Here is a 12,128-nt window from a genome sequence, read left to right as displayed (position 1 = left end):
AGATAGGTATGAAGCCTTGTGCTGGCTGAACTGGCCTTAATCCATCTGAACTTCCATTCAGCCAGCATAAACCCCTTGTTCCATTTGATCTTAGCAATCAGCTATTTGACAGATTAGCTGGCACAAGGGCTGAGAACAACCAACTGAAGAGCCAAAAAGGGTGCAGAGGTGTAGTCAAAGTATGCCATATCCAAATCTTACTCAGCTCAGAGACACAGCCCTTATGCTGACACAAAGTAATTTCCAGCACTTGAAAACCAATGGGAATCTCCTTTAATATAAAATTCCTGGTTTCCAGTCCATCAGCCAGAGGTGTACCTATCCTGGAAAGTCCTAGGTTTAGATACAAGACAGCTTCAGATGGCCTAATTTCGCCTGAGTTGGCTGTTGACCCACTTGTTAAATTTGCACTGTTGATATCTCATTCAGTTCATTGTTGGTAGTGAGTTTCTGTCTTTGATTGGATGGCTGCCTATGAACAGAACATTGTGCTGCACATGTTCTGTGAAAGGTTGGGATGTAGTTCAAGGTTGGAATGTAGATCTGTAATCTACAGATTACACTTTCTCTGAGAATTGTACATTACCGGTGGGGTTTTGGTTTATCCTATTGTAGGTGACTCCTCAGAACCAGTTTCTTCACTTCCCTGTGGGACTGTTATAGTAGTGTCTGAAAGTAAATCCTGCACATGTTTAGACTCAGGTAGAAGCACTGAAATAAATGATATTTTGTATGGTTTGGCTTTGAGCAGTGGTGAATTTGATGTGTCATGGATCACATCTAGAAGCATGCATGTATGTTAATGTATCCAGTAATAGATATTATCTTTATATCCACACATACATGTACTGAAGAAGAATCTATATTCCTTCACTGTAATTACTATTAGTGGACTAGGGAAAACCTAATATTCCCAATTATTCAGCTTTCCCTGAGTCTTTTTTAATTCTGAAAGCTTCCAATAAACTTTACAGAGCAGCTAGCTTTTAATCTGGCAGTTCTTGCTAGATCACCTATAGCAGAATAACATTAAATATGTTTAATGTATAAATGAATTGCTTAGTTATTTTAAATATTAGACATTTTATTGTTTATTTTATGCTTTTTATGAAATATGTATTTCAATATGTGAATTTTATGGTATATTGATTGCAAATAAAGATGGCTGATTATTTTGTCTGGTAAGTGGCTGTGCTGTGGATTTGTCCAAGCAGGCTGCTAGTGCAGTGGAGGTAAATGAATATTTATTTTAGTATTATTATATTAATGTGTATCCTAGCTTTTTCTATGAATGGGACTCAAGGCAGTTTACAAATTATTAAATTTATATGCAAATTCATTTTCCATGGAAGCTCCATTCATAGGACTGACACATGTGCTTGTTAACTGGGTCAAATAACTCCCTGCCCACAGTTCAGACCTTCTCCACACCTTTGATACCCATTTTATTACTGTCTCATGGGATAGACCCCAAATAATAATAATAATAATAATAATAATAATAATATTTATAGCCCACCCACCCCCAGAGGATCGGGGTGGGTTACAATAAAAAAAATATATAGTAAAATAATAACACAATCGCTAACCCACAATTTAAAATACAACAACATAAAAGTCAATTTTTAAAATTGCAATAAAAATTACAATAAAATTTAATCCCCATTGCAATGAAGATTCCCCATTACAAAGAGATTCCACCTCTTATGCCTTAAATGGGACAATTTATGTTGCAATTTCACTTTGACCTAATCCTTCCTTATTTATTCTTTGGACTTCTTTCACTTGAATGGCATGTGGGATCTGTTGGGACTCTCCTGACATGGATCTTCATGTACCCCTGGGACTGCCTCCTGCTGGCACTTGCATGCTTCCACTGACCACACTGGGGCCAGGAGAGCCTCTGCCATGGCAGGGCAACATTAGCAGCCCTGACAGCCACAACAAACCTTTACTGTATCTGCAGAAGTATCTCTAAGTCTTTAAGTTTAGCCACACATGCATCATGGCTTAAATTCTGTGCCTCTTTGTTAAACTGGGATGCCAAGAATACAGCAGTGTACTTTGGCTCCTCCAGCTGCCTTTGAAGTGCCGTCATTTGGAATTATGTTCTCTCCTTTGTATCTAGAGCCTGTAAGAGTCATATGTATCCTGACATCTCTAACTAAATTCACTGGCTGGACTTACTCAGCTGCTGCTGCTGTTGTTCAAAATAGCCGAAATTCTTCAGCCAGGGCTAACCCTCCCCTATTAAGCTGATGTTCCATCTGTTCATTTTCTTCCCTACATTTCTCAAGTTTTTTCTTCCACTCATTACCAAGGCAATCTATACTTTTCTGGCTCTTAAGCCTCAGTTCCTTGAGCTGACTCTGAAGATCCGCAATAAGTGCTTCCTTTTCATCTGTAAGGGGGGGGGGGGATACAGACAGCCCAGAAAGGCTGCTTAGAGCTGCACTTTTTAGGATGGATTGGGGCTGTGGCAAACAGATGCATGACCTTCGTCCAGCCAGCTTCTGCCCCAAATAGGAGTGGATAAGATCCACTCCTATTTGGGGCGGAAAAAAGCCTCCTCTTCTCCCAAAGAGACAGCTTTTCCTCCCAAGATACCAGCTCTGGGGAAAGTGGCATCTAAACTCCATGCCTCCAAGCAGGAGATAAGCCGGCCGGCATGTAATCACCAATCTGGTTTCTCTCCTGCTTGGGGGCAGGGCATGTCTAAATTCCACACCCCAAAGCCAGCTCCAAGCTGGCTCAAATAGACCATCTGTTTCGGCCCTAAATTCCTGTAAACCTTTCCCCAGCTGAAACTGCTGATTTTGGCTGAACCAAAATCTTCAGAAAACCTTGGCAAACCTTATATTTCACATCCTTTACTTTTCTGAAACATCCAGGGTGCAATATGGACTTGCCCTGATTCCTAATCCACTACCTAAGCTTGTCCACCTTCTGTAGTTGTAGAAATCACTGATCCTCTGCCATTTTGCCAAGTGAAAATTACTGGGAAGATCCAAAATTACTTTTAGAAGTATTCCAATCAAAATGGAACATTTTTTGGTTGGATTGCCATCCAAAACACATGCGTATGCATTCAGAATTACTTGCTGACATGTGTGTACTTAGCACATGTTGCCTGCCCACACTCTCCATCAAAAACATTAAGAGCAGTGCACTGTTTGTTTGTTTTTTCTGGAGTGGGGGGAGTCTTCCAGGCACTAAATCTCTACAGGACCTAATAGGCTGAAGTTTTAAAAAATGGACGATTAACCAAAGTGACTCAAATAAAAATGAGGTAGAAGGACAACCTGTTTTTGCAGCAAAAACAATTATTTCTTTAGTTTTTTTGTGGGGAAAATTCCACTTCTGTTTGAGGTGGAAAAAAGCTGCTCCTTTGCTGCTGGAGCCAGCTTTTCGGCGGCTCTGGGGAAAATGACATCTAAATGCCACGCCCCAAAGCTGAACAGAAGCCAGCTGGCATGTAATCGTCAACGTGGTTTCTGTCTGTCTTGAGGGTTTGGCATGTCTAGATGCCATGCTGCCAAGCTGGCGAAGAGCCAGACTTTTTGGGCCGTCTGTTTTGGGGCTGTCACACAAAAACTGTATCTGGAGCCAATACACTCCTACATTGGGTTTAGACATAGGAAAATTTAGGATGAATTACCAGTTTAGGTGAGTGTCCTAGTTTAATTGCCACATTTCTCAAGTGTGATTAATAGAAATTTGCCATAGATGAAAACTGGTGCATACAAGATGAAGATTATATAGCACTTAACATACATAAATGGTTTATAAAATATTAATAATCCCAGTTCTGCAAAAGAATTTTTACATTGCAAAGTGCTAAGCATTCTGAAATTGAATCATTTGCCTCTCATCAAGCTCACAGACTGTTTAATTTTGTACAATGACTTCTATTTCTATTGTTACCCTTTCACATCCCTGTATTTTATTGATGATTATCCTTGAGGGAGCTTTTTGAGTATAGGCCAAATGCTTCTTATTTTGGCAGTGCTGTGGATAAAAGGTTTATCCCCCAAACATGCTCCAAATGTTGACTTTTAGAAGTTCTATTAATCACCTTAAATTTTATTTAGGTAAGAACAAAACCCTTAATGGCACCATGTTTATGAGGGAACCCACTTTTTATGGCCTTTCCTTGAAGTTAATGACAGCCATTTCTGGCTTTCTTCCAGCTTCATTTTACACTTCTGGGGCTAATTTACTTTACTTTCTGACAATTGGAGTAATGCGAAATGAGTTGGGGAAGAACAGAAACAAGTGCTCAATCAGCATAATTGCTTTTGCAGCAAAAAATGGCTTTGCATATGTGAATGCATCATGATGATTATCATCCCTGGAGTCTAATTAAGAAAGGGAGGGAAGTCCCAGTTGAGTGAATACAAATGCAGTCTGTGAACTCATCTTCTCCCACCATGAGCTGGCATGGGATAAATAAGGGTCACTACACCTTTCTGGTTTTAAACACAGAAAGGAAATCTGTCTGTGGAATTTAAACTTTTTGATAGGGAGTAAAATCTGCCTTGAATCCCCTTGTGGAGAAAGGCAGGATATAAATCCTGGAAATAAAATAAATAAATAAATAAATAAATAAAATAATTATAAATCATAATAAGGTGGGCATTATCAGAGACTAAAAGATGCATAAATGTATTGTGAGCCTTGGAAGAGGTAAGCTCAGAAGATGGAACTACAATAAAGTCTCCCTGAAAAGTCCTGCTTTAGGAAAGAGATGCACAAAGGAACAGGTATGGCTGTTGTGTGCTGAGTCAAAGAAAGTTAAAATAATGGATTTGGAAGAAATTTCAAAGGCCATAAAGTCCAACACCTGCCACACAGACATAAATAGTCAGAGCACCCCTGACAGAGGGCCATCCAGCCTCTGTTTAAAAACCTCCAAAGAAAAACACTCCACCACACTCAGAGGAGACTCCACAACACACTGTTTAATAGCTCTTACTGGCAGGAAGTTCTTCCTAATATGTCTGTGGAATCTCTTTTCTGTAGTTTGGATCCATTGCTTCCAATCGTATTCTCTGGAGCAGCAGAAAACAAATTTGCTCCATCTTCAGTAAGACATCCTTTCAAAGTTATTTCCACATATATCATTGTAATTTTGATAGGTCTTCTGTGACTGCGGACTTTTTCACCCTGGGATCTATGTACGTCCATCCTGAAAATGGTTAAAGTGTTGGCATCCCAGAAAACCAAGCAAATTCGCTAATGCTTATCACACAGAGCATAAGAGGTTAAAAGCTCTATAACTACTTTTCCATTCAACTTTTACTACTACATTGGAACTTCATAACTGGATAAAACTGTGCTTAATCATGGAGGTGAACACAATTATGTTGGATTCTGCTGTGGTTCTACAGAACTATTCCTTTCAAAAGCATTTTAGTGGAGCGTGACAGGATTACAAATATTTCTGCTGTCACTACAGTCTTAAAGGAAAGGAGATGTGGGAATAGCAATAATTCAGCCTTCTCTGAAGATGCCAGCCATAGATGCTGGCAAAATGTCAGGAAATAACTCTTCTAGACCATGGTCACATAGCCCGAAAAACCCGCAAAAAACTATGGATGCTGGCCATGTAAGCTTTTGACTTCACAGTAGCAATAATTGTATACTTCTTTGGTAGATGTAGCTTCACAAAAGAAGTAGCAGCAGTTGAACAGTAAAAAGATTGATCATAGAAGTTTTATAAACAAACAAACAAACAAGCTTCATTTATATGCCGCTTCATACCGCCTAAACAGTGTCTAAGCGGTTTACAACTGTAAGCTAATTTGCCCCCAACAATCTGGGTACTCATTTTAGCAACCTCCGAAGGATGCAAGCCTGAGTCAAGCTTGAGCCCTTTTGCTGGTCTTGAACTTGCAACCTTATGGTTTTGAGTGAGTGGCTGCAGTACAGGCATTTAACCAATGCGCCACCAGAGTTCACCTTATCTGTCATCCGGGGATGTTATTCAAAGCCAATATGCTGTTTGTGTAATTGATAAATTTAGGTTTGTGTGGGTTGAGTGTAGCAGCTCAAAGGAGAAATTTCTGTGTTAGGATGTATTGTCTTATACCATCAAAGGGCAAACCACTCTGTCAAGAAGCAGCGAGTCAATCTACCACAGAAAATCATTCTACTGCTACTCATAAACAGTAGTTTCACTACTGCTTTCTGGAAGAAAATTGTTACCTTTTTTGAAACATTTCCCCTGCTGAGAATTAAGAAGAGTTATTAAATCTGGGAGAACTTACATGGTTCAACAGCTAAGCACAACACACTGAAAGGAAAATATACTCTGCTTCTTCTCTGTCATCTTGTCTTTTGCTGTCTGGATAATATGTGATAGGTTAGGACATGCTGTAATTTGTTTCTAAAATAAATTATGTGACAATTTATTCCAAAGGACAATTGGATGACTAATCTCCCACCATTTCTGACACACAGCTGTAATAAAATGCAGATCAGGTTGGTTGTTTTAACAGAGAGAGCATTTAATTTGCTTTTTTATTTCCAGCATAAGGGAGCTAGCTAATGAAATATTTGTGAGCCTCCTGGCATGCAATAACATATTTTCCTATGTATAAAAGTGCTTAGCCAGATGTAGTATTTGATTTGATTTACAAGCTCATCCAAGAATAAGATAAACGATGACATTAACTCCAGTTCTAACTATTGCCCTCCTCTCTCACTCTTTTATCAGCATACAGGGACTGTTTGGATTATGGGCACCAATCCATATATTTAAACATTTAATACTAATAAGATGTAATTGACATGACATCTAAGCAAACTGGCTCTGTTAAGGCTGTTACTTCTAAGAAACTGTTTTGTGTGAAAGCACTCAATGCAGATAACAAAGTAAACCAAAACTCCAGCCTAATTGTGTAGCATAATTTCTAGAATATTGGTCTCTTTTGTGTAAGACTTAAATGCTTATTGATTGCATGGTTCTACACAACCCAGTGCAAAAATAATATCCCAGAGAAGAAACAAAAGGACAGCAATTGGACATTAACCTAAAGTTGTTTTGATCAAGGCAGAATAATACATGATGATATGGCACACTGACTCACCATCCATGAGTGAGTTTCATAAAGAGAAGTATATACTGCACAGTCCTGGAGAACTCCATGGCTTTTGTGTGACCTTTGTTTTAATTTGCCTCATACCTTCTGGTACATTTCATCATTTCAATACTTTTGGGAACTTATTCAGTATTCATATATGTCATTGGAATTGCTGTGTTTTTAATAAGTTCATTGTTTATTATCTCCTGCTACTTTCAGTGACTTGCCTAAACTAGAGGAGAGTCAGTCTGGTGATCCATCTAGTAGTTATATTTCTTAATTATTTAAGAGGCTTTCAACCCACTTTTCAGGACACACTGCTCTCCTAAGACAATTCACAAGGGCTAGAACATAGGAAAATATACTGTATATATTATATGTAAGTCTAGACATTTTAGTAAAAAAAAAATTGACTCAAATAACCTGGGTCAACTTGACCATGGTACAGTGTAAGTACTGTACTTTGATCAAAAAAAGAAATCTTTGCCTTCTCTGAGAAGAGTGGCAAAACGCAAGAATACATCCCAGAAGCACTTAAAAGAAGCACCCACTCCCTTGCACAGCAGCACCACTTCTGACCTTTGTGAATGCCTGGGTGGGAAAATGGCAGCAGCTTTTTGATGCTTCCCTCAAAGGCTGCAGAGAGGAATTAGGCTTTGAAGGGATTGGAATAACACATTTGTGTATGTTTGTCTGCTTTTGGGGGTTGAAATCAGGCAAAGTTATGTTAATATTAAAGGCTATAATCATTGCTAACGTGGACCCAAAATACATGGCAGAAATAATAAAGTTTGAGACCGCTTTAACTGTCCTGGTTTAGTGCTAGGTAATCCTGGGAACTGGAGTTTATTGTAGCACCAGAGCTTTCTGACAGAGAAGGCTACATGTCTCACAAAACTACAGTTCCCAGAATTCACTGTCATTGAGCCAGGGCAAATAAAGTGTACTCAAACGGGATCATTTGTGTGGTGTGTTTTGAACCATATTCACCATTTTCTTTGATTTGCCTTTTCATCCTTTTTGACCTGTGTGCACTTTCTTAACCTCACCTGTGCCTGTTACATTTTACACTCAGCATATCCACAGGTCATATCAAAATCCATAATTTTGGTGCCCAAACCTGCCCTCACTTTATACATGAGGTCTTCTTATAGTTGAGCATATATGGTAGTTATAACTACAGCAAAAATATATTCTAGAAGGTACTAGTTACTGATTGTTGTTAAAAAAGTATGTACCAGAATTGTTGAACTTAACAGTTAGATAACAAACAGTGGTTGTCTGATATTGCTCAGGACTCAGCTTCATAAGTTCAGTATTAACTTCATGGTACAGCAACCTCCTTGAGGTAGAACGGTGACTTTCCTTTGTCAGAATTCTGTATATTCAATCATAACAGCAAAACTCATGAAGCCCAAGCAGTTTTATAAACCAGGAGGCAAATCTTAGTTTGTTTACCCCAGCTGTGGCAAACTTAGGTTCCAACTTTGGCCTAGTTTAGTTGTGCTAGTAAATTATTCTAGTCAGGACAAGAAAAAACCTAGGAATTGAAAACCATGATTTGCGCCTGCCTGCATGATCAGTTTCAGATCTTAGTTTTCTTCCAGTTCTAGAAACATGGGCGGGGGGGGGGGGGGCAATTTAAACTCCTTTCCTATGGCTGCATCTTCACTCCAGAAATAATCCAATTTGACATCATTTTAAATACCATGGGTCAAGGCTGTAGAATTCTGGGAATTGCAGTTTTGTGAGATATTTAGGCTTCTTTATCAGGGAGTTTTGGTACCACAACAAATTACTATTCCCAGAATTCTATAGCATTAAGCCATCGCAGTTAAAGTGGTGTCAGACTGGATTGCTGCCAACCAGCATTTAATAACTCTTTCTTCTTCACATGTCAACTGCATTTGTTAAATGAGGGTACTGATCATTTACTTTTGCATCAGTTACTTTTATTTGTCCTTTCCCTTCATCATGTTTTTTATTCCTGGTCTTGGACAGGGCAGGTTTACCGCTTCTGTACGCTTGAGGGCACATGGTTGCTAGAGGAGAATTCTACCAATCCCTGGAGGAACATTTCTGCATGCATGCTTCCTGATGAAGTAAGTATATAAGATTTTCTTGCAGAATTAGCAACCTGAATTCAATGTCTTCTATTCCCAGACACAAAAGCAGTGCTGTTGTATAAATAAATTGCTTTGCTTTAGAGGTAACAGAGCATGTAACAATTTTCTAGTTCTGAAATATTCTTGATTCTTTCAGACTTTCCAGTGGGGTTGAAGCAAGTAGCTTGAGTATAGCAACCTTAAATTTATCACCAGATCATACCAGAATAGAAGTTGAAAGTACAAAGGAAGAGCACTCAACTCTGTGACACTGAAAGAAAACAAGAGACTACATTGATGAAGTCATATGACTCCTTATTGTTTCTCATGGTTTCTTCTTTTAGGCTATATGTTGCCTCTGAACGTTTTGATGGCCCTCCAAATATCCATGCACTAATTACTGAACTCTCTGAGGCATGGTGCTGTGATGCCAATTTGTAGGGGCTGTTGTGGCAAAATGAGCTTTGAACAAGAAGATTTTATTCCAAACACACACCATATGTCTCTTGTTTTAAAGCAAAAATATTAATTTGAAGCAACAATATTTTCCTGCCATCACACTGCCTAAGTTTGGCAGTGCAGCAGCAGGGAATATGACCCCTGATGTCTTGGGGGAATTGCGAAGTTACTCATCCTGATTTTAGGAAGATAATAATGCAGGGGAAAATAATATTTGGAGGATGGTTCAAAAGAGTGGTGTAAGACACATCAGTCTTTTAAAGGATTATTACAGTTTTCATTATGTCGTCTTTAACTGGGCAACGTTGACATACAGCAGTGGTTCCCAACCTGTGGGTCGGGACCCATTTGGGGGTCAAATGACCCTTTCATGGGGGTTGCCTAAGACCATTGGAAAACACCTATTTAATTACAGTTATGAAGTAGCAACGAATAATTTCATGGGTTTGGGTCACCACAACATGAGGAACTGTATTAAAGGGTGGCGGCATTAGCAAGGTTGGGAACCACTGACATACAGTATTCCATTCTACAAAAATATGTCCTTGCATCTCACAGTGTGCTAAGTAATAACTACATGGACCTTTTGGAGCAACTCAGTGGTAAATCAGCATTCTAAGCCAAAGGAATTCAGAGCTCAAATCCTTATGAATCAGTTGTTGTAACACTGAAAAGTTTTGCTGCAAGTTTAACCACGCACAAACAGGTCAAAATATGAAGTTCTAAATAATAGTTGAATTCTAAAGTATGTAATCGTTGTTCCTTGCATGAAATAAATCACTTTAAGGTAATCGCATAGAAGCCAGGATATAAATTAAAAGGTAAAGGTTTTCCCTTTGATAAGAATGTCTAGTCATGTCCAACTGTAGGGGGCAGCACTTATCTCCATTACTATGCTGCAGGAGCCAGCATTTGAAAAATGACTTTGTGGTCATATGGGCAGCATGATTGCACAGAACGCTGTTACCTTCCCACCGAAGTACCTATTTATCTACTTGCCCTTCTACATGCTTTCAAACTGCTAGATTGGCAGGAACTGGGACTAGTGACAGGAGGTCACTCCATCACATGGCACTTGAATCTCAATCTGCCAACCTGCCAATCTTGTGATAATCAGAGTTAGCATCTTAACCACTAAGCCACCACATTTTCTGATAATTCACAAATGCAATACTCCAGAGTAGCAACAGACTGCAGCCATTGGCGTTGTATAGACGGGCCCTATTGGGTGCTGTCATTACGCGCGAGGTGCGGCACTTCCTGATGCGCCTTTCCCCTTGCATGTAACGAGGGCATAAAAATGGCAGCGCCCTATACACATGGGCGCCACCATTTTGACGTGATGGACGCCTAGCGTCTGCACGTCTTGGCACCATTATGATGCCACAAGTGTGCCATTAGCGCCTTGCGGCATCATAATGGCACTGCAGAAAGAAGCTGATTTTTGCGGCTTCTTTTTGTTGCGCGAGGGAGCCGGACAGTTTGTCCACTGCGGCTCCCTCGCGCAACAAACGGGGCGGCGGGAGACCACCCTTTTGGGCGGTCCGTATCCCGCCTTAGTTACCTTTACAACAATTCTGTAAGGCACTGTTAGGTTGCCCCTATATTGTATTAGGGAGTTGAGCCTGAGAGATAGTGTGTTGCTTAAAGCCAGCTACTGAAACTACGACCAACATGAAATTTCATGTGGTGACTTCCTGGTACTGGAAGAACTATGCCAGATCAGACCAAAAGCTTTTCTAGCTTGATACTCTGTTGTCACAGAAGACAAGAAAATACCTATTGAAAGACCTTAAGCAGGAGTACAATAGTACCTTCCCCCTCATCCCAATATGCTGAAGCAAACTGCACCAACAATTTTCTACAATGCTTTTATAAGAATATCCAATGGGATTGGGAAGAATACAGGCAGAAGACAGACTGGAGAAGGAATTCTCCAGGTTGCAAATGAGGTTAACTGAAGTGCAAGAGGTCCCAAAGCTGGCTTTCCCATGTGCTTCAGCATTTTTTTCTGACTGTCTCTGCTATTTCAGTGGATTGTATTCAGAGAAGCTGAATTACAGTGGTGCCATTTTTGTCTCCATTTCACCATTATGGAAAAGGCTTCCAAGAAGGCAGATGCTTAATGGTAGCACTTGGGCATTTGGCACCTTCTCATTACCATAAAGTAGAGAGCTTTGGGGGTAATGATATAAAAACCCTGAATACTATATGGCATCCTGAAATGTAAATACTTATTTTTATTTTTCACTTTAACCAGTCTGACCATCCTATTCTCACACTACACAGTAAAATTTAAAAATGCAACAAGAAATATTCCTTTTTGGAGGTTCTAATCTGATGAAAGTCAGTACAGGTTTGATAGTGGTTCTTAAGGATAAAATCTAACTGGATAGATTGAATTAACTTTCTTTCTTTTTTTCTTATTAAAATATTATGCAAAGTAAAATTACATCGTAAGGCTCTCAGTTACATATCA

At 39.4% G+C, this 12,128-nt stretch overlaps 1 protein-coding gene across 1 annotated transcript in view; it reads left to right on the top strand.

Moving 5' to 3' along the window:
* Positions 1–12,128, top strand: part of GLP1R (glucagon like peptide 1 receptor) — a 94,569-nt gene that overhangs the window by 35,889 nt on the left and 46,552 nt on the right. Inside the window, exon 6 of the mRNA XM_089529446.1 lies at positions 9,087–9,187. Coding sequence (XP_089385572.1) covers positions 9,087–9,187 — 101 coding nt within the window. The remainder of the gene's footprint in view (positions 1–9,086; positions 9,188–12,128) is intronic.

Source organism: Sceloporus occidentalis, unplaced genomic scaffold, assembly GCF_023333645.1.
Source record: "Sceloporus occidentalis isolate IW3139 unplaced genomic scaffold, rSceOcc1.0.p SCAF_6, whole genome shotgun sequence".
NCBI classification, from domain to species: Eukaryota; Metazoa; Chordata; class Lepidosauria; order Squamata; family Phrynosomatidae; genus Sceloporus; species Sceloporus occidentalis.
Note: the sequence above shows the minus strand (reverse complement) of the source record. Positions and strands in the feature narration are given on the sequence as shown.